This window comes from Thunnus thynnus, chromosome 12 (genome assembly GCF_963924715.1).
Source record: "Thunnus thynnus chromosome 12, fThuThy2.1, whole genome shotgun sequence".
In the NCBI taxonomy this organism is placed as follows: Eukaryota; Metazoa; Chordata; class Actinopteri; order Scombriformes; family Scombridae; genus Thunnus; species Thunnus thynnus.
The window spans coordinates 4,011,748-4,030,049 of NC_089528.1; the positions used below are offsets into that span (position 1 = coordinate 4,011,748).

At 38.2% G+C, this 18,302-nt stretch overlaps 1 protein-coding gene across 5 annotated transcripts; it reads right to left on the minus strand.

Annotated features, from left to right (window-relative positions):
* Positions 1-122: 122 nt before the first annotated feature.
* acot11a (acyl-CoA thioesterase 11a) lies at positions 123-16,654 on the minus strand. 5 transcript variants are annotated; one of them, XM_067604860.1, is made up of 17 exons: positions 16,502-16,654; positions 12,925-13,116; positions 12,678-12,747; positions 12,518-12,578; positions 11,597-11,701; positions 11,275-11,410; positions 10,497-10,588; positions 9,943-10,004; positions 9,201-9,320; positions 8,879-9,017; positions 6,978-7,033; positions 6,697-6,763; positions 4,429-4,512; positions 4,216-4,349; positions 1,669-1,836; positions 1,439-1,565; positions 123-1,358 (listed from the first exon to the last, which is right to left on the minus strand). In XM_067604860.1, the coding sequence occupies exons 2-17, from the start codon at positions 13,106-13,108 to the stop codon at positions 1,125-1,127; spliced, it is 1,839 nt and encodes a 612-aa protein (XP_067460961.1). In that variant the 5' UTR covers positions 13,109-13,116; positions 16,502-16,654; the 3' UTR covers positions 123-1,124. The 5 variants fall into 5 exon arrangements, with proteins under 5 accessions (XP_067460961.1, XP_067460965.1, XP_067460963.1 ...); XM_067604864.1 differs by lacking the exon at positions 16,502-16,654 and adding an exon at positions 16,310-16,329; XM_067604862.1 differs by lacking the exon at positions 16,502-16,654 and adding an exon at positions 16,149-16,218.
* Positions 16,655-18,302: the final 1,648 nt, after the last annotated feature.

Here is an 18,302-nt window from a genome sequence, read left to right on the forward strand (position 1 = left end):
CTTTATCACGGCAGTTTTTTAGAAAGTAATATGTTACCTTCAAACTGTCTCCGAGATAAAGTGCCATAATGTAGTTGTGTAATCATATTCAGTTGTGAGCAAACATTTTCTGTTAAAAACAATTTAGTTTAAAGCAATGTTTAATGTTTTTATCAAAAGAAAGATGTCACCTTGCACAAACTGCAGTGAGCAAATAAAGACAAGTCTTACACCACTTCATGCTATTAGTGTTTTTCAAAAAGAACCCCACATTCCCTGTAAAGCTCACACTTGGTTAGATTAAAGACCCCCTCCAGGTATGTTCTGAGATATATAAAAATACTGCTTTGCTATGCTTTGAATAACAACATGTACCTGGTATGTTTTTTTTACACAAAAAGTTCAATTACCAAGTTTAAAATCCTTAAAATTACATCTCCTCCTTCTGTCTCCTTCTTCACTTGTAAGGTCCATTCTCAGTGTTTGTGCACTGGAGGCTTCAAGTTTCCACATCACAATTGCATAAATTGCATACTGGACCACAATTAGCTTAAAAACTATTTGCGGTGTCACAAATCCTGCTCAGAAGTACTACATAACTTATACTCGGATAGAAGCTGAGCACAGTGAAACTTTCCCTCTTTAGCAGATGAATGTGAAAACAGCCTTCTGGTGTCTCTGCACATAACATAAAGCAGAACACATTTTGAGTGGAGGAGGACTTTGACAATAACATTCACCATGGATTTAAAAAAATAAAAGGAATTCATGTTAAGTGACCATTGGTGGCACAGATCACAATGTTTCATTTGTGTCCAAACTGAATACTTAACACTGAATGAGTCTTCATTTTGAAATCAGGTCTACTGTATGTCTTACATCTGATTCTGGTTTATTATTAAGCTGTGCTTAAGTGTGTAAGGCATGTTTTCTTTTTTCCTAACTTTATTCTGATCTTTAAAACTTTGACTCGTTTATTAGATTTTCTATTCTAGCATTTTTTTTAATTAAGAAAACTTCTAATATAAAGAAATATGTGAAAAATATCATTCCTTCTCAATGTGAAAAATTAAAACAGTCCATCGTACCGTCTTGTGTAAACAGCAGACTAACTACACTTTTGTGATGTAAACTGGCCTGAAAGTCTAAAGGAGAGTGCTGTTGAGGACCACTGACAGGCTGTCAACTTCGGTGGTGGGGCTGTCTATGTTCGTGGCCTGGTTTTGGCTGGTTTGCTCCTCGGATTCCGACGGCAGTCTGTTCTTGGTCAGGTACTGTCTGCAGGAGCAGAAGGTGTTGTAGAAAGAGGAAGAAAGGCCGGCAATATCTGTTGAGATGTAGGGAAGAACCTCTGGAGATGCCTGGTTATAATAACTGATCTGAAAAAGAACCAAATAATAACGGTCAAGTTAAGATTATATGTAAAAATACAATCAGCTAAAATCGTTGTTCATCTTACCAGTGACATGTTGTTTTTGGTCTCTAATATGGTAAATCCAGCACATAGAACCTCTCCTCTGTTGTATCCCTCAGTGGTGGGATGAGTGGGCAGCGACACTGAACGCAGAGCGATGACGTATGGATCTCTGAAGAGGTAAAAAAAACAAAAACCAACAGTAAATCCTGCAGGTTAGAAGTGTGTGACCTTTGACGTGTTGTTGACATCTTCCAGACACTCATTCTACTGACCCAATGCCGCACGGTTTCCTCTTGGACGCCAACAGAATGAAGTCCTGGAGGATCCCATCTCTCTGATTGGCCGAAGCGGGGGATCTCAACCCACCGTGACCCACTGATGGGGCCACCACACGGTACAAGAAGTCATCATCGTCCACCCGGTGAATCAGCTCACATTTCCTAGTTTAGGACATACAGGGCACAGATGATAAAATGTAGTTTATTTGAAATAAAGTGAAGAAAATTTGATGATACTGTTAAAGAAATAGTTCCTTATTTTGGAAAATCCACTTATTCACTTTCTTGCCAAGAGTTAGATGAGAACATTCATACCACTGTCATGTCTGTAAGATAAACATTAAGCTACCAGCAGTCTGTTAGCTTAGCTTAGCATAAAGACTGGGAACAAGGAAACAACCAGTCTGGCTTCTAAAGCTCAGCAGTAAACATGCTATATCTTGTTTGTTAATCAATACGAAAAGTGAAAAATACAAGTTATGGTTTTACAAGTGGTTCAGTCCCAGAGCTACATACTCAGCCCAGACACAGAGTATGTATAGATTGTTCATCACCTGAAACTTTAAAGACCTTGTATTGATACATCTCATTGGACTTAAGGCTGGACCATATGGACAAAGTCAAATATCACAATATTTTTGACCAAATACCTTGATATCGATATTGCAACAATATTGTAGGGATGACTATTGGTGGTTTCACAAAATATTTACACAATGAGACTTTTGATAAATAATCATCAGTAATGTGGATATAATGACTAAGTGGATAAAAGCAAATAATAGAACAGCTAGAACAGTCTGGTAAATTCAGAAAATTACATCACTGTAATGCAGCCTTTAAAACCAGGGAAACACAACACTTATGCCCTGTCATGATATAGATATAATATTGACATATTACCCAGCCCTGATTGGACTATTCACATAAAGTGAGACCTGTGTTTCTACTTGGCCACAGTCACATAGCTGCCTGCCAGAAACCAGCAGAGTCTACACCAAACTAAACAAATAAGGCTATTTGGCTTCAGCAAAAGGTGACCTTTGTTTTGTATGCAATGTTAATCCCTTCTGATTATGAGCCTAAACCCAACTATACTAGCTGGATTCTTCACTGCAAAGGAAAAAAATGTGTATTTGTGAGATGTAACGTGTTAATTTGTTCCACCTTTTATGTTGCAGTGCTAACTGCTCATCAAAATAACAAAAGTTAGACTACTAACAAAAACTGTCAATAATTAACAATTAACAACCACCAAGTAACAAAATTAAAAATATCAACATTCTGTTAAACCCACCAATGCTTCATGTCACACTAGGGTGCAATATCAATTTGAGGCTGTCAGATTGTGTGCTGAATGCCTGGTGAATCATAGTGCTATGATGTAAATAGAAGTATATGAAAACAAAGGTGTGTCTTCAGCTCATATCATCCATCTGAATGGCTCATATGTTTTAAAATGCAGCAAAGTCACACAAACTTCTTTTCTGTTTCACCTGCATTGCTTTTGTTTTTGTGTGTAATGGATGTATTAAAGAGAACAAGTGTGTTTCCTCCCTAAACTTTATTCAAAAACTGAACTTAGTGTCATTTAGTGTCAGAATTTGGGCCCTATCTTATGTCCAGCACAAAGCGGCACCAAGCGCGACACAAGTGTCTTTGTTAGTTTAAGAGCGACGCAGTTGTCATTTTCCCACTCAGTGCCCACACTCTTTGAATAGCAAATGCACTTGCGCCCATCAGAGCGCCCATGGGCGTGTTGGTCTTTGAGGTGTGGTCAGGCGCATTGTTGGTGCATTGCTATCTTGAGGCAGCAGAGAGCGATTGCACTATTGACCAACAACAATCTGGTCTGAAGTCAATGGCGCAGTGTTTCACTGTTATTTTAAGGGCACATTATCAAGACAGTAATATGCACCTACATAGGCTGGTGCACAACATAAACTCTGCTTGTTAAACACACACACACGCAGCCATGCAGCAGCGCACAGACATGCAAAAGATTACAAATAAAAGGATTACAATGTGAAAGATTATTACTGTGTACATCAACATATTTTAAAAAATACATGTCATGTGGTTTGTAGATGTGGGTCGTAGTAGCCGTCACGTTGTGAGAATTTGGTCTTAAATTTCAGACACTGTCAGAATTTTATCTCAGGTGGTCTTTGGTCGCCAAAGCTCCACATCAGTCATCAGTGGACGTATCTTACAGTGAGATCTAGGACACTGTTTTGAATCGATGACCAATGATTTCACCATGTTTCTCTCACATAATATACATAACATTATATCATTCTCAAAATGGCATGGAGCTATGGATTTCAATAAACTTCAGGACTAAAACTTATCAGTAACATGGTTGTGTGTGATCTGTTACCTCTAAAATCCTATCCTGAGCAGGATTGGTCATAAAGTATACCCTGACTTTTATACACACAGTGAAAAGACAGTTTGTCAAGCTTGAACTGATCTTTTATAAGCATTTATAACCATTTATAAGTGTGAATGTGTGTGTGCGTGTTTGTATGAAAGCATTACTGATAATGTGTGTCCCAGCTTGTCCGGTTGCTTAGGTCAGCCAACAGATAAAAGGCTCTTTGAGGAGGAACATCCACCTCTGCTTCCACCCTGAAACTCAACATGGACTTCTGCTCCAGCGTGTAAAGACTAACCTAGGAGCCAAGAATAATATTAATCATCCAACTCCTCATGGGGAACGAAAAACTCTTTCAAGTAGAGAACAACAGATACCTTGTCTTTCTCAGAGCTGAGGCGCCAGTTGTTTCTAGCAGCCAACATCTTCAGAGCTGAAACATTGTTGTAGCTCAGATACACCTGGAAAACACACACAAATAAGTATACACACAGAGCACAAGAGAGCATTTTGATACCAGGCCACTGTATCATATATCATAAGCACATAAGCAGTGTTTACAAGAAGATATAAAGAATCAGCAGCAGCATTTTCTGATAGCCATCTGATGAAAATCACTAAATTCTCCTATCACATGCTACAAAGTTTTTCATATTAGTCTAGTACTAAATAAATCTGTATCTTTGTCTTTGAAGTATGAAATTTATTTTAGTTTTATTACTCAAATATACTTTATATTTCTGCTTGATTTTTTTTACACATTTACTTCATTTTCAGGCAGCCATCGATTTACATTCATTTCAATATGGTATGAAAATTAACCTGCAGAGACTTGACGCTTTCTGAACATAGTTAGATTGATCTGTCACAGACAACATTACATCTGCTTTTAGTGATGTTAAAGTTAAGCTATTGTTAAATGGTAATGCAGTAACTCAAATAAGTCAGATAGCATTTCAAGGTTGACTGAAAGTCATATTTAATCATCCCTCGTTGAAGTCAAAAATAATGTCAACATGTTTTTTAAATGTATCATTAATGGTTTTGTATTATTAGATTGAAAAAAGGGACTATTTGGGGAAATATCAGAAATGCACCTTTTTGTCTGGGCAGGGGAGTGTGTCAGAGGTTTATTTGTCTGACATTAGGTGGCAGGCTACCATTATTACACCATACAGAAAGGAGACAAAGTAAACTAACTGCTGAACTACATATCATGGGCAGACAGTGTGTTGTTAGCAGTGGTATTGAAGAGTAAGAACCAAACCAGCATCAAAACATACCAAAGTGACATTTGCAGATAAGTTATGTATCCTGCAACTGACTTTTCCCCGGTGAATGTTTGTTTGGCGGCTGGTTCAACGAGCTAAGCTGCAGGGCATGTGTTCATGTTTGTAAATTGGATAAGAAGGAGACTTCAGCAGGAAAGCTAATGTGGGTTGTTGTTGACAGTCTGTGGCTCTTGTGTTGTGTAGCAGGATGCAATCAGGCTCAGTGTGACCGTCTGCTCTGCCTATGACGACACGTTACTGCTTTATTCAAGATTTGATTGGATGTATCGAAATAAGCACTCAAGCTTCGTCAGCACATGACAGAACACATTATTTCATCAAAGTAATGCAAAACTAGGGGGCAACACCATGAAGTAAAAGAATTTAAAATATAAATTTCCCCTTTTTGGTTTTCTCAAAGGACAACTCAGGACAAGTGATTTACAGAGCAGTTATGTTACTGTAGTAGACAAAAAAAGGCAGCCTAATTTCAGTTGGAATTTTGACTGTGATAACTATGCTGGACTAACTTTCATATTTCACTGAAATTAATTGAAATCAAATCAAAAACATGTTAGATGAATGCTTTGGAAAATGTCAAGTAGTATTATAAAGTCTACCAATTAAAATTTATACTCCTCTCTCAAATATGAATGATGATTTCAGTAAATGAGTAACTACACAGACCTTTGACCATGATAACTAATAGTAGTTTATTGTGACTTTACTGAATGAGTTGTTTAACAGAGTTACAAGTTCCTAACTGACCTTGTTATCAGTGGTGATTTCCCTGTTTATCTATGTAGATGTTGATAGAGCAGGTGTTGGTGAAACACTATCTTATTGTGTGATCTCAGATAGTGAATGTTCCTTGGAAAGTTGACCTATGTAAAGGTCATTGTTATTTCAAACAGATGACAGTTTTACAGGTTAAAGATAAAAAGCTTGCTGTTTGTTTGTGTGTGTGTGTCTTTATCTACTGCTGAACACTAAAACACAGTTTATCTTATAAAATGACGAGTAAAATTACACTATTAGGATGCTACAGCTACATTAATGCTGCTTATAAATAGTTAGCAAGAAGCTAACTTTCTGTCACCTTCTGCTCTCTGCTCTATTTTTTTTGTCTGAGAATATAACCAAACACACAATACAGGTCTTGTGTTTGTCAGATGTTTTTGTATCAGTTGCTGCTTTAATTGCCTGAATATCTGTTTTCAAGCACCAGGCAGTTGGTGTCATGGAGGTCAATAAACAATGCTATGCCAAAAATCTCAGAGTTCAGTCTGTGAGGATGCGACAGTTTCAGTTTTGCAGTTTTCTGATGTGTTATTGATCATAGCGATCACAGACTGATTCCTAAACATCCCTCACCTGGTTTGTGGGGTCCCATGGTACAGACAGAGGGACCTCGCCCTGTTTATGGGAAATTATGTATTTCCTGAAACAGCAGCAGGGGAGCAATTAGGAGCATTTTTGATATTTTCAAGTGTACGACACAACACAATTAGACCAATAAAAAGTTAAATCCCTCTTAGTTTTAGCTCAAACAAACTGAAAATATCATACAAACTGTTTGACTTCTGGTACACTGAGGTGGACATCTAAAAGCTGAGAAAGAATGTGCTCTTTACAGGAGTGGACAAATAGGTCACCTGTCCAATCTGATCTTCTTTCTGGCTATGGCCTCTTGGAACCTCCTCTCCCCTTCCTGTAAATGAAAGACATAGAAGGGGCTCATTTAAGCATACAATAGTGTTATTTCAATTAAAGGTGCAACATGTAGCATTTTTAGGTATTGCTGTGTTATTGTAAAATTAAAGGCATACTTGAGCAATTAAGTTTTGCACTTCTATATTGTCGGAATCACCAGAGATTAAAAAATAATAGTCAAAATGTGGGCAGCAGAGGCTGAGATATCCTAACTAGCTCCAAGAACACTGGATCCTACACTTCCCATAATGCACTTAACTTGACAGCATCTTTCACTTGACACTCCCTGACTGGCAACATCTTTCAAACTACTACTATATTGAAAGTACTACTGTCAAAGAATGAATATGTAAAGCCCCAAACATAACACCTTTCACCCTGCAACTCAACCATTCACTGCATGAATTATAAATCCAGGAGTACAACACAGATAAGAGTTGCTTCACTGAACATTATGCCGGCCCTTCAAAGGGTTCGTCAGTGGTGACGTTTTTCCGCCAGCATTCTTTCCACTTGTCAGGTCGTGTCAAGTTTATAGCTCTGGTCTTTGTTGAGCCAAGCGTTCACACTTCTCCAGTCCCAGCTCTGGAGAACTTACCGAGAAGATTATATGAAGTCAACTTCCATACAAATTCATATGACTGCGGTTTATATAGCTGGGAAATGATTAGCCATATGTACTGCAGTATTTGAAAGGTGGTGGTGATTAACAAATCCAATCTGTTATCATTAGTTGTAATAGCAGTAGTAACACTTTGTCAGTTTCTGAAAGTTATAAAAGATTGACCCCACCTGACCCACTGTTAGGTTTTCACCGGCTCATGTTTTGGAGTGTATAGCGTAGTGCCTGCCAAAAGCACACTGCTTGAATAAGCCTAGCTAATAAGTGCTTAAAAGTCTTAACCAGCAGGCACGACTTTATATACAAGTTATATTGCTTATTTTCCAGAATATAAAAAAAGTTATCTCAGCTATCTAGAAGTTATCTTAAAGGTCTGGTGTTCAGTTCACTGGAGCTGCAGTCAAAAATCTATTCCTGATAAAAAAAAAAATGGATCAAATACTCAAGGACAATTATCAGCCAACTCAACTCAGCGCACACAGAAGACAACTTTTTGATGTAACTATTTGATCTTTTTTATTAGAGTAAATCTCACAAGGAAGAGAGAAATAAAGAATATGAAATAAACGTAAAAGACCCTTCAATGCCCCCCGCATACTATAATATCATTCGTACAGTCCCTTAGTGTCTTTTAGCTCATTGTTTTGGTTTTACACACTGCAACTTTACTGTTTTGGTTCAGTCTCTCTTATCATGTGTCTGTCTGCATGGAAGGTGCTGATCCTTACTATCTCAGAGACAGCAGAACATGTGGCCACGATACAGGTTGTTTTGGTTTCTGATTGGCTCGCAGGATTCCAATAAAACTGCCTAACAGGACACCTTAAACAAAGATCCGGTCAAAATTTTGACCACCTTACTAAATCAGTCCACAACAATAGCAACATTACTTTAGCCTGATTCTGAACTACAAGTTGACCATAAACAAACTTGACACATGGATTATGATTTCAACACCTACCTTGTTATCTTTTGGTAAGTACCATGACATAATCACAATAATACATTTCATCAAGTCCTGATATAGAAAATAATGGACTCCATCTCACCTGTTATTTTCCCATATCAGCACATCTTGTCATGCATTACTGCGAACTTGGTGTTGATTGAAATTTTTCATATTTCATCCAAACAAGTATTTGTACAATAAAGTGAATAGCTGGTGGGGACTTGTTATTTCTGTACCACCTTTTGTGTGTTTTTCATGAGCAACTGACTCACCACTGGTTCAGGTCGTATCCGTGGTAACGTACATGGCTTCCCGTGGTCATCGAGCACCTCAAAGGTCATGAAGGCAGAATTTATGTGCCGGTTGGGCCCTTCCTCCTGGTAGGCCTCTGCTCGCACTCCGACCTCAATGCTGCAGGACACATAAAACTGCTAATTTGCTCCATTCTTACAACAAACTATTTTTCTTTGCTGTATTTACCCTTAAATACTGAGCTGTTGTTGTGATCTGTTGTCTCCAGATGGATCACTCATGTTTTATCTTATCTGATGTTATCTTCTGTATCTTTATGACAGTTTCTGGGCACAATGATACCTGTTTTTGAAGGCGTTGTTGACTATAGCCCTCAGAAGAAGTCTGTCTCCAACTTGAGAGGGTCCTCTGAAGGTAAACATGTCGATGGTCCGGAGAGTCGGGTGAGCCTGACACAGACGGCTACAGAGAGAGAGAAAGTATACAAACATTTTAAAAAGAAGACAAGAGACATTTCTGGAAACACTGTGTATCTGTGTCATGTGGTTGCAAAAATGAATGTATTTGTGTGTTAACATAAAAACTGTTGCAAGTCAAGTGTTTTTGAAGGTTGATACCAATATTAATGTTTTTAGATCAATGTTTTCAGCTGCTGATAGTTCGTGCAGACATGTAACAGCTAAAACATTTAAGCTTTATATTCACCAAACTTGAATAACAAGTCTTAGGTGTTTACTCCATGTAAACAAAATCTCTGTTGTTTCAAACTTCTCCTCAGGGTGGGAAAGTTAAAAACAAAATACAGACCATCACGGGACACAAAACCTCTGAATCAGTGAAAGCCAGAATCAAGAAATTCTTTTAGGTGGGTAAACAGCTTGCTTAGGCAGAGTGAGGATGATTTTACACACTGACACTACAAAAGCTGTTTCCCACTGGAAGGTATGATTTCACCAAATATCTGATGCAAAGTAAAAACAATAAAAACATATTCACTAGCCACAGTCACAGAGGAAGTGATCAGAGACAAAACCCTGATATTGGCTACATATTTAAGTGTGTGTGTGCGTATGTGTGATTGTACCTGGCAGCAATCGTAGCAACATTCACCATCCAGGCCATGATCTGTCCTCCAAATGTGTTCACCTGGTGTTTGGACAAGCAGAAATGAATCCTTTAACATGATAATGACACAGTGTTAACATGACAGTGAATAAAAGAGTCATTGGAGGAGTGCATGAATACAAAACAGCCTTTAATGTCACATAATACCTCATGCTTAAATTCACAAAAACATCATTTTAAATGGATTTCCATAATATGGTGTATTTTGGCATCATATCAAAATGTTTATGTTGATTTGACTCATTTGGACGGCTGATGCTTCATATTTAAATACATTTTTGCACAGACAGAGTATTGTAGATTTTGGTCCCCATATGTACATTGTAAGTACATTATGAAGGGATCTTCTAATGGTCAGTATGAACAGGAAGAATGATTATGGCAAGAAAAACCTATTTCAATGTTCATTTCAGGACCTGAATATTGTTTTAAGGCAGAAAAAATGTGAAACTATCCTTTAATACTGGGATATATAGACAGAGAGGAAGTCAAAAAGTTACATGAATAAATAACCTGATGGTTAGCGTGTGGAGGTAGAACCAGTTCAACACTCTCCACCTTGGTCCTCTCTGCTGCCACCGCATTGCCAACTGCAGAGTTGTCAGCTGACAAACACACAAAGATTTGGAAGTGAATGAAAGCTTTTAAAGGATAAAGTTGGCATTATCCTATATTTTTCTAAATGTCAACAAATCCCATCGAAAGACCAAAACCAAGTGTGTTAGTCCATCTCTCAATACTTCCCAGCTTGTCTGTGGCACATAGTCCTAAACACATTGGTTCCTACTGATGTTAATATCTAAAACCAGGTCACACATACACAGTACATAGCTTCATTTTTACAAAAGCCTCAGTAATTTCCTAAAACAGCTGGCCACTGTAGTTTTCAGTAAAAGTTACACAAACAGGAGGAAATAGTGCCTTTGTTCATGGACTATTTTCAGCTGTGGATTAATCCATATTTGTTACTGAGCCAAAATAATGTGTGTGTTCATGGTAATGAGGGAACATGTCGTCCAGTGCAGCGATGTGTCTCACTGATGTGTTTTTAATAGTTTCAGTTCAGCCCTGCGTGTCCAGAAAGGGACATTAAATACTGAAATACAAGTTTTACAGATACAATCATAACTCATTTTTAACACAGCTTCATTGTGTTTATAGCCTTGATATTTTGTAATCAGTTGTTGTCCTAAACTTTCTAAGCGGTGAATCTCCCAGCTTGTGTCTTCTTAATCAGGGGAGCTACATCAGATGTGGATTGTTGTACACTGTGATGTGGCAGTGTGCCTACCCTGCTGGATAGACCCATGGGAGAGCAGATCCCTGATGATGTCATCGTGTACCATCCTGACCCTCCGTCTCTCAGCAGCCACACTGTATTCAACCTGCTCTTTCTGAGTGTGAGGTACGCTGGGCTTCAAGATGACCTGTGAGGTGATATGTCAGTAAGTATGTCCTTTTAGTGTGACTCCTTTGACTGTGACAGTTCAATAATGATTTCAATCTAGTTGTGCAGCCAGTATTAAAGCAAGTTTTCACATCACACACATTTATGAAAGCCACAAAGGGTTATAATCGCGCCAAAATCATTTGCGTTCCATATGACCCATTACCTTCTTTCCAGTGTTCGTGCGCTGGGTGACGAAGGTGGCGTAGGCATGACACACCCTCCAGTGACGATCAGAGAACAGGTCCTCACAGCTCACCTGTATGCCCACCTGGGATGGGATAACAGATAATCTATGGTCAAAACATATGTGTGGTTAATTCATATTTTGGGGCACTATCCTCTTTAAAAATATCTTTGTCAATATTGGAATAAATTACAACTTTAGGAACCTGTAGCTATGAGTCTTAGTTTAAAAAAAAGAAAGAAAGAAGCAGCTCACAAATTTTTGGACAGGACAGGTAGCTGGACATGATGTTGGAGGTTTAGAGTCTGTCTGATACATAGCTGTAGCCCTGTTGTTTATCATGCTTAACCCTTCCATCGTCAGCCCTGAATATCTTGCTCTGAATAAAGCACAGTTAGTTATGTGTTGTGTTGTGTTTACTGCCACAGAAAAGGACTAAATCTTTGGGTTATTTGCATAACAGAACAGAGAAAGTATTTTTTACACACAATGTAAACATAAACCTATGTGATTGTGTATACAGTGCAAAAAAACACTTTAAGTAATGTGATCTTTTGATGAGTAACATGTAGTGTGTAAAATACTGCATTTTCCAACTCAAACCCTTAAACCAAACTGAGGAAAATCATGAGTTTCCAAAAACAAATGAGAGCTGCTGAATCATGAACCTACAGTTACATTATCCAGGAGATTCCTGTGTTTCTATGTTAAAAGAAAACAGCAGCTCTTCCCACTTTGCACCTTTATTTTAGTTACAAATTCAAGTGAGTTCTTGCCTTACAAGTTTACTACAAAGTAAAAAAAAGGGGTATAATAGTAACCATGTAAACAAAGCCAGAGTGCATGTTTGTCTTTGTGTATGTGTGTGTGTGTGTTTGTAGAAATGTGAACTTGTCTGACCTCCATACTGGTGTTAAAGGCTCTGTTGACCTTCGCCTTGATGTTCACCACCTGACCCACACTGAGCAAGAGACAGAGAGAGAGACATTGAAGAAGAATGAGTACATACACATCAGCAAATCAGAAGAACCTACGCCTCCGCACACACACTTCCTCTTACCTGATGGTGTGTTCAAAGTGGATGTCATCCATGGAGGCAGTGACGCAGGGAGACCCAGCATGCCGTTCAGCTGACCATATGAAACAGAGATTTGTCATTTCCTGTCTGGCTAGTAGTCAGTGGTTACAACATACACTGGACACTCACACTCAAACATTTCCTCCCTTCTACACGTACACACAGAAAAATAAGCATCACACCGCATGACCTAACCTCAAACACACACACACACACACACACACCTCACCAGAGAGGCAGGCGGTGGAGTCCATCCATTTGAGCAGTTGTCCCACGCTCAGCTCCTGTTGATGGTTGCTGTGACAGGGCATCACTATCTGACTCATTTTCACCTCCGATGGGTTGACGCTCTCTTCTTCTTCCTCCTCTTCCTCCTCCTCTTCCTCCAGATCACCTGAAACTCTGGAACTCATCTTGGAAGCTGAAGGGAGAAGAAGAGTTTCTTATACCTATAAATAAACATTATTGATACTGTTCCTTAAATTTTGTTTTCTTAACAATTGTGAATGTGCTGGGAAGACATTCTACAGTTCAGATAATTGTGTAACTATTATCTGGTGGACAAACTATATTGTGGTGACACTGTTTCAGAGCATATCTTTTGGCGGTCTAAGTTTTAAACCAATAATACCACCAATAACCACAAGAAGACATTTTGACATGTGACAGCAGGAGAAACACAGGTGTAAATAATAAAATGAATGATGGCTGAATTCCATTTAGCTGTTTCAGTTTCAGGGTCCTGGTGTTGTTCAGCCGGCTCACTGTCACACTGTCACGACTTCTTGAATAGAACAGAGCCATTGTAAATATTATTAGTAACAGCTGTGCTTTCCTACTGTGAAAAAGTCAATTAAGGCTTTTAATATACAGTTTCTATTTGTTCCCCATAAGACTGTCTCTGAAGAACTTTTTTTTGACCATATTTAAATCACCCTATTGATTTTCATGTAGCCTTAGTATGTAGTCTGCAGATGTATTATGAGCTCAACAAGAACATAATAAGGATAAGTGCATGACTAGAATAATAATACAAGAATATTAAAGGACTCTGATTAGGGTGTGGACCAAAAAACATGATCAGGACATCCCAAATAACCCTATTAACCTTTGACTTTCCTACAAGAAATGTTAAAAAAAAAAATCATTTCAAGCAGAAGCTCTGGCTCAGGGACCGGCTGCCAACTCTCACTTCGCAGGAGGCCGGACTGTTATTGGTCTGCCTGGTAAAAAGAACAAAAGGGATCAAGAGGAGGCCCTGTTGAGGGCTTCAGATGCATTTACTGTATTTGGCCCAGCAGAAATTGGGACTTTTTTTGTTCCCAGCTGTTTCACAGTTTGGCAGCTCCTTGTTTTATGTACTATCTGAATAAATTAAAGCATGTCTAGGTTTCAATCAGATCAGACTGGAGTGGTGTTACATGTTCATTGATTTCTCTTTTTACCATAAACATCTAGATCCAGTTTCCTGAATAGTTACACCTGCTCAGGATATGTAATGTGAACACTAGTAAACATGTAGTAGAAGCATGACGCCCATGTTTATTGTAGTTTACTCTGAACTACTTTACTACTATACGGATTAACTTCTCTATGTGACGTAAACTTTGAAAAGCAATGTCCCAAATGTCATAAATGTCTCATTAGGTCTTGAGGGTTGCACTCACGCAGCCAGTGATGGCGACATAGTTTACTGCAACAGTTTCCTGTAACATGATTCATTTCAGACAGAATCTGAACCTCCTCTACATTCCACAGACAGACGTTACATCTGTGAGGCTGTAGTGGGCTCAGTTTTAAAGCTACAGATACTGGTATCATATGAAACTAGGAGACCTAAGGTATCTATTGGTACCAACCATGTCATGCTAGCTTGTGGGGAAAGGGGCTAAATAATAATCCAAATTTAGGCTAAATTTTGTCGAGGGATAAGCTGGCATGACCATTTACAAAGGGGTCCCTAGACCTCTCATTGAGCCCAATTGTATTCATGTGTGATGATGTTAGTCCCCTTAGTAGCCATTTCATTGTGTTGTGATCTCTAGGATAATCACAGCCTCATGAAACTTTACAACCACAAATTAAAAACCAGGACATTCAGAAGATGTATGTTTTTCCTAGATACATTGATAATAAGGGTTTCTGAGCAAAGGAAGAGAAGTGCTCGCCATCCAATCGCTGAAAAATGCGATTCTTACAGAGATCTCCAAATGTCAAAAGTTTTTGATACCACATCATCACAGCATGAATTTTTCTATGGTCTTCCTCAAGGTTTTGGTGTCTTAATGTGGTGTTTTGGAGGGATTTTTGATCATTTTTATCAATTCTTGAGTGGTCAAAAATGGTTAAATTTTGCACCAAATCTGTGTAACATCAACCCAAAAATTGTTGCAACAACTTAGAGACATAACTGAGCATGGGAATGACCATAATATACCGCCATCATAATGTTCTAAACCCTTATACACTCTCAACTTTCGAAATTTGAATATGCATCAAAACCAAAACACAATGTTCATTACAAATTTATGACTTGACACACATTGCTGAGCTGCATCTCGAATTAATCTACCGGTTCCCAGCTTTCAGATGATGTACATCACTTCTATGTGGCATATACTGTTGACCTGCTGTCTCCCCCTAAAACCCACATCATTGTGTTGACATTGTGTTGAGGCAGCTTTGGTTGGCTGGCTGATGGTTTGAACATAAGGCTGAAACAGAGAACTGCATGGTGGAGTTGGAGCCCTGCCAAACACCCCAGAGAGCCTTATATATCCTGTCTATCATGAATGCATCGACCACACAGATAAAATGAACAATGCAGTAACTAAGCAGTTAGTAATTAGTAGGATAAATACCTGCAGTCTCATGAGTATATTTAAGTATTTAACGTTAGATGAACAGATGTGAAATACAAGGAAAACATACAGCTGACCGTCCATGCACTCAGAACAAACTCCACACAGTCACAGATATGAAAGACAACTTCACCTTAAACATATGACACAGAAAATATCGACAACAGAAGTAAAACTTTGCTATTCACATAAACTATGTAATCTTTCATTAATTAGCTAGAATGTTACGAGCGAGCAGTTAAGTTAGCTTATAACTAAAACAAATCTGTGACGCAGACACATAGCTGGTTGGTTACAAATACAAACTAATGCTGATAACTTTTTGAGTAAACGCGGAATAAAATGCAAATGTGGCAGATAAACTCAGACATGTTCGCGTACTGACCTGGCAGAGACAAATAACAGTATCAAGCTAACCATTAATAGGATGTATTAGCAAAAGGTGTTCCGGTCATACCTTTCAACCGTAATGTTTCTAACGTTAGTTAGCGAAAACCTCTGGTATTTTACTTTTATTTCTGTTTAACTGCTTACCTGAGTGTGTTTACCTGTGTGTATTTACCTGTTTACCTATGTGTGTCTCCATGTTTACCTGTGTGTTTCCATGTAGAAAATATGGTAAGTCTTGTCTGTTCAAGACTTTAAGCATTGATCATATGTAAACTGAGGTATTTAGTGTATCACTTGAAAAGAGAATACATAGATACACGATCAACTGACAGACAATGATCGACCTAAACAGACCAGACTTACCACAGAACCTACACCTGCAATAGCTGCTCTTTTTGATGCATGGCACTAATTGCTCTCAGTATAAAGGCAATACACCTGACTTCCGGTATGTTTCTGTGTATCTTTGGCTAACTTGACACAGCTCAATATAAGGCAAATTGCAGTTTGGACTAGAAAACAAAGTACTACAACTCTGATAATGTTTTGATTTACCTTTCTGTAGCTGTGTGTGCTGTAGATCTCTTCAGGCAGGCCTCACTCTCTCTCTCTGTTTGTCTCTGAGGACAGTTCAGTGTGTTTTACAGCGTCTTGCTGCCGTTCCTTTGATTTGAGGGCGTAGACTGACTCACACCGCTGTGCTCCACCTTTTAAGGAAAATATGCTGACATGCAGTCTGTCCGTTAACACTGCACTCTCTTTTTAAAAAAAAAATGTAAGAAACACATTACTCTCATGTGAACAGATGTAATCCCGTGTAAACCAGTCAGTTATGTTAGGTCTAGTTTTATGGTCAGTAAATGTAAATGAGAAGGGGTCAGCCACCCTGCAACTTTGGAAACTAACTTATAGAAAAGTGCAAAATCATTAAATTGGTTATTTTTGACACTTGACACAAGTTTGAAATACTCTCTTTCCCCTGGGTGTCTTTAAAGTGATTTATTGCAACTTTGATTATTAATTTTAAAGTTTTAGTCACAATTTGCATTAATCAAATATATAGATTTTTTCTCTAATGATATATCTATGTATGTATTCTTGCATTGTCTCTTAAAAAGACCTTTTGAATGTAATGACATTACCTGATTAAAGCCACTCTGTAATATTTTTAAAAAATCCTAATCTGGCGACTCCTGGTGGTACTGTCATGAACGACAGACAGTAATGTACACCATCACCTGCACCAATTTCCATTGTGATTCGTTTCATTTTTCTATGAAAAAAAAAAAAAGCCTGCCATCAGAATAATTATGGTGACATAAAAATACTACACATTACAAAGTAACTATAAATATCAGAATTACTAAGCAAAGTTGTTATTAATAATGTTAATGATGGGGCAATCTGGCAGCCTAGCGGTAGAGGTACTCTTTTCCTGTCATATCTCCACTGTCACTGCCTAATCATGGTATAAAATACCTCAAAAATAATATTAATGATGGCACAGTTCCATCAAGTGTTGCAGTAATTCATTACAGTGAGCCACCATGCCAGCGTAGAGGAACAAGCTCATTTAGCTGGAAAGAAGCCATCATTGACGTATTTAGTTGTACCTGTGCTTTTTCAGATATCACATGTCAAAATGTCTATGACTGGGCCAGATTATTGGTGGTTGTTACAAGACATGATCATAAAGACAGCCATTCAGTTCTGTGGATAATTGGTTTGCCAAAGATTCACTGTAGACATTTTGATATGTCACAGCAGAAAAGGCGCAGGTGTAACTAATAGCATTAATAAAGACAGTATTTCATTTAGAGACTGGGGACATGTACACATAAATGGAATGCAGCCATTATTAACATTATTAAGTACACCTGTGCTTTTCTTGCTGTGACATTTAGAAAAGGTGTGAACAATGTCTGTTCCTTATTGTGCATGGTGGCTAACATACATAAAACAGATCATTATGTTAGTTGCACCTGTGCTTTTCCTGCTATGACAGGTCCAAATGTCTGCAGTGAGAAAAGCTCTCATGTTGTGCGTAGAGGTTTGGATATATGTTAATGTCTCCTGTCCAGAATAATTTCTAGACATGCTGATATTTCCATCACTTCTAGACATTTTATCCTGTTTATCATCATCATCTATATTTGCAACACAGCACCCTAAATGGAGTCGGTTCTTGCTGTCTCTTCCCATGAGTACTACTGTGTTATAACAGCTTTGAGGATGAACATTCATAAGAACTTCACACAAAGAACTAATACAAATATGATCCCTTGTTCATTTTCTAAGTAAATAATTTTCACTAGCACAGTGTAAAAAAAAAAATCAAAACACACTTGTGTACATA

Coding starts and splice junctions, on each gene's coding strand:
- acot11a (XM_067604860.1), bottom strand. CDS start 13,108: ATGAGTTCCAGAGTTTCAGGTGATCTGGAGGAAGAGGAGGAGGAAGAG. Junction 11,702..12,517: donor CCTTTAACACCAGTATGGAG/GTCAGACAAGTT, acceptor ATCCCATCCCAG/GTGGGCATACAGGTGAGCTG. Junction 1,359..1,438: donor CCAAAAACAACATGTCACTG/GTAAGATGAACA, acceptor GTTCTTTTTCAG/ATCAGTTATTATAACCAGGC.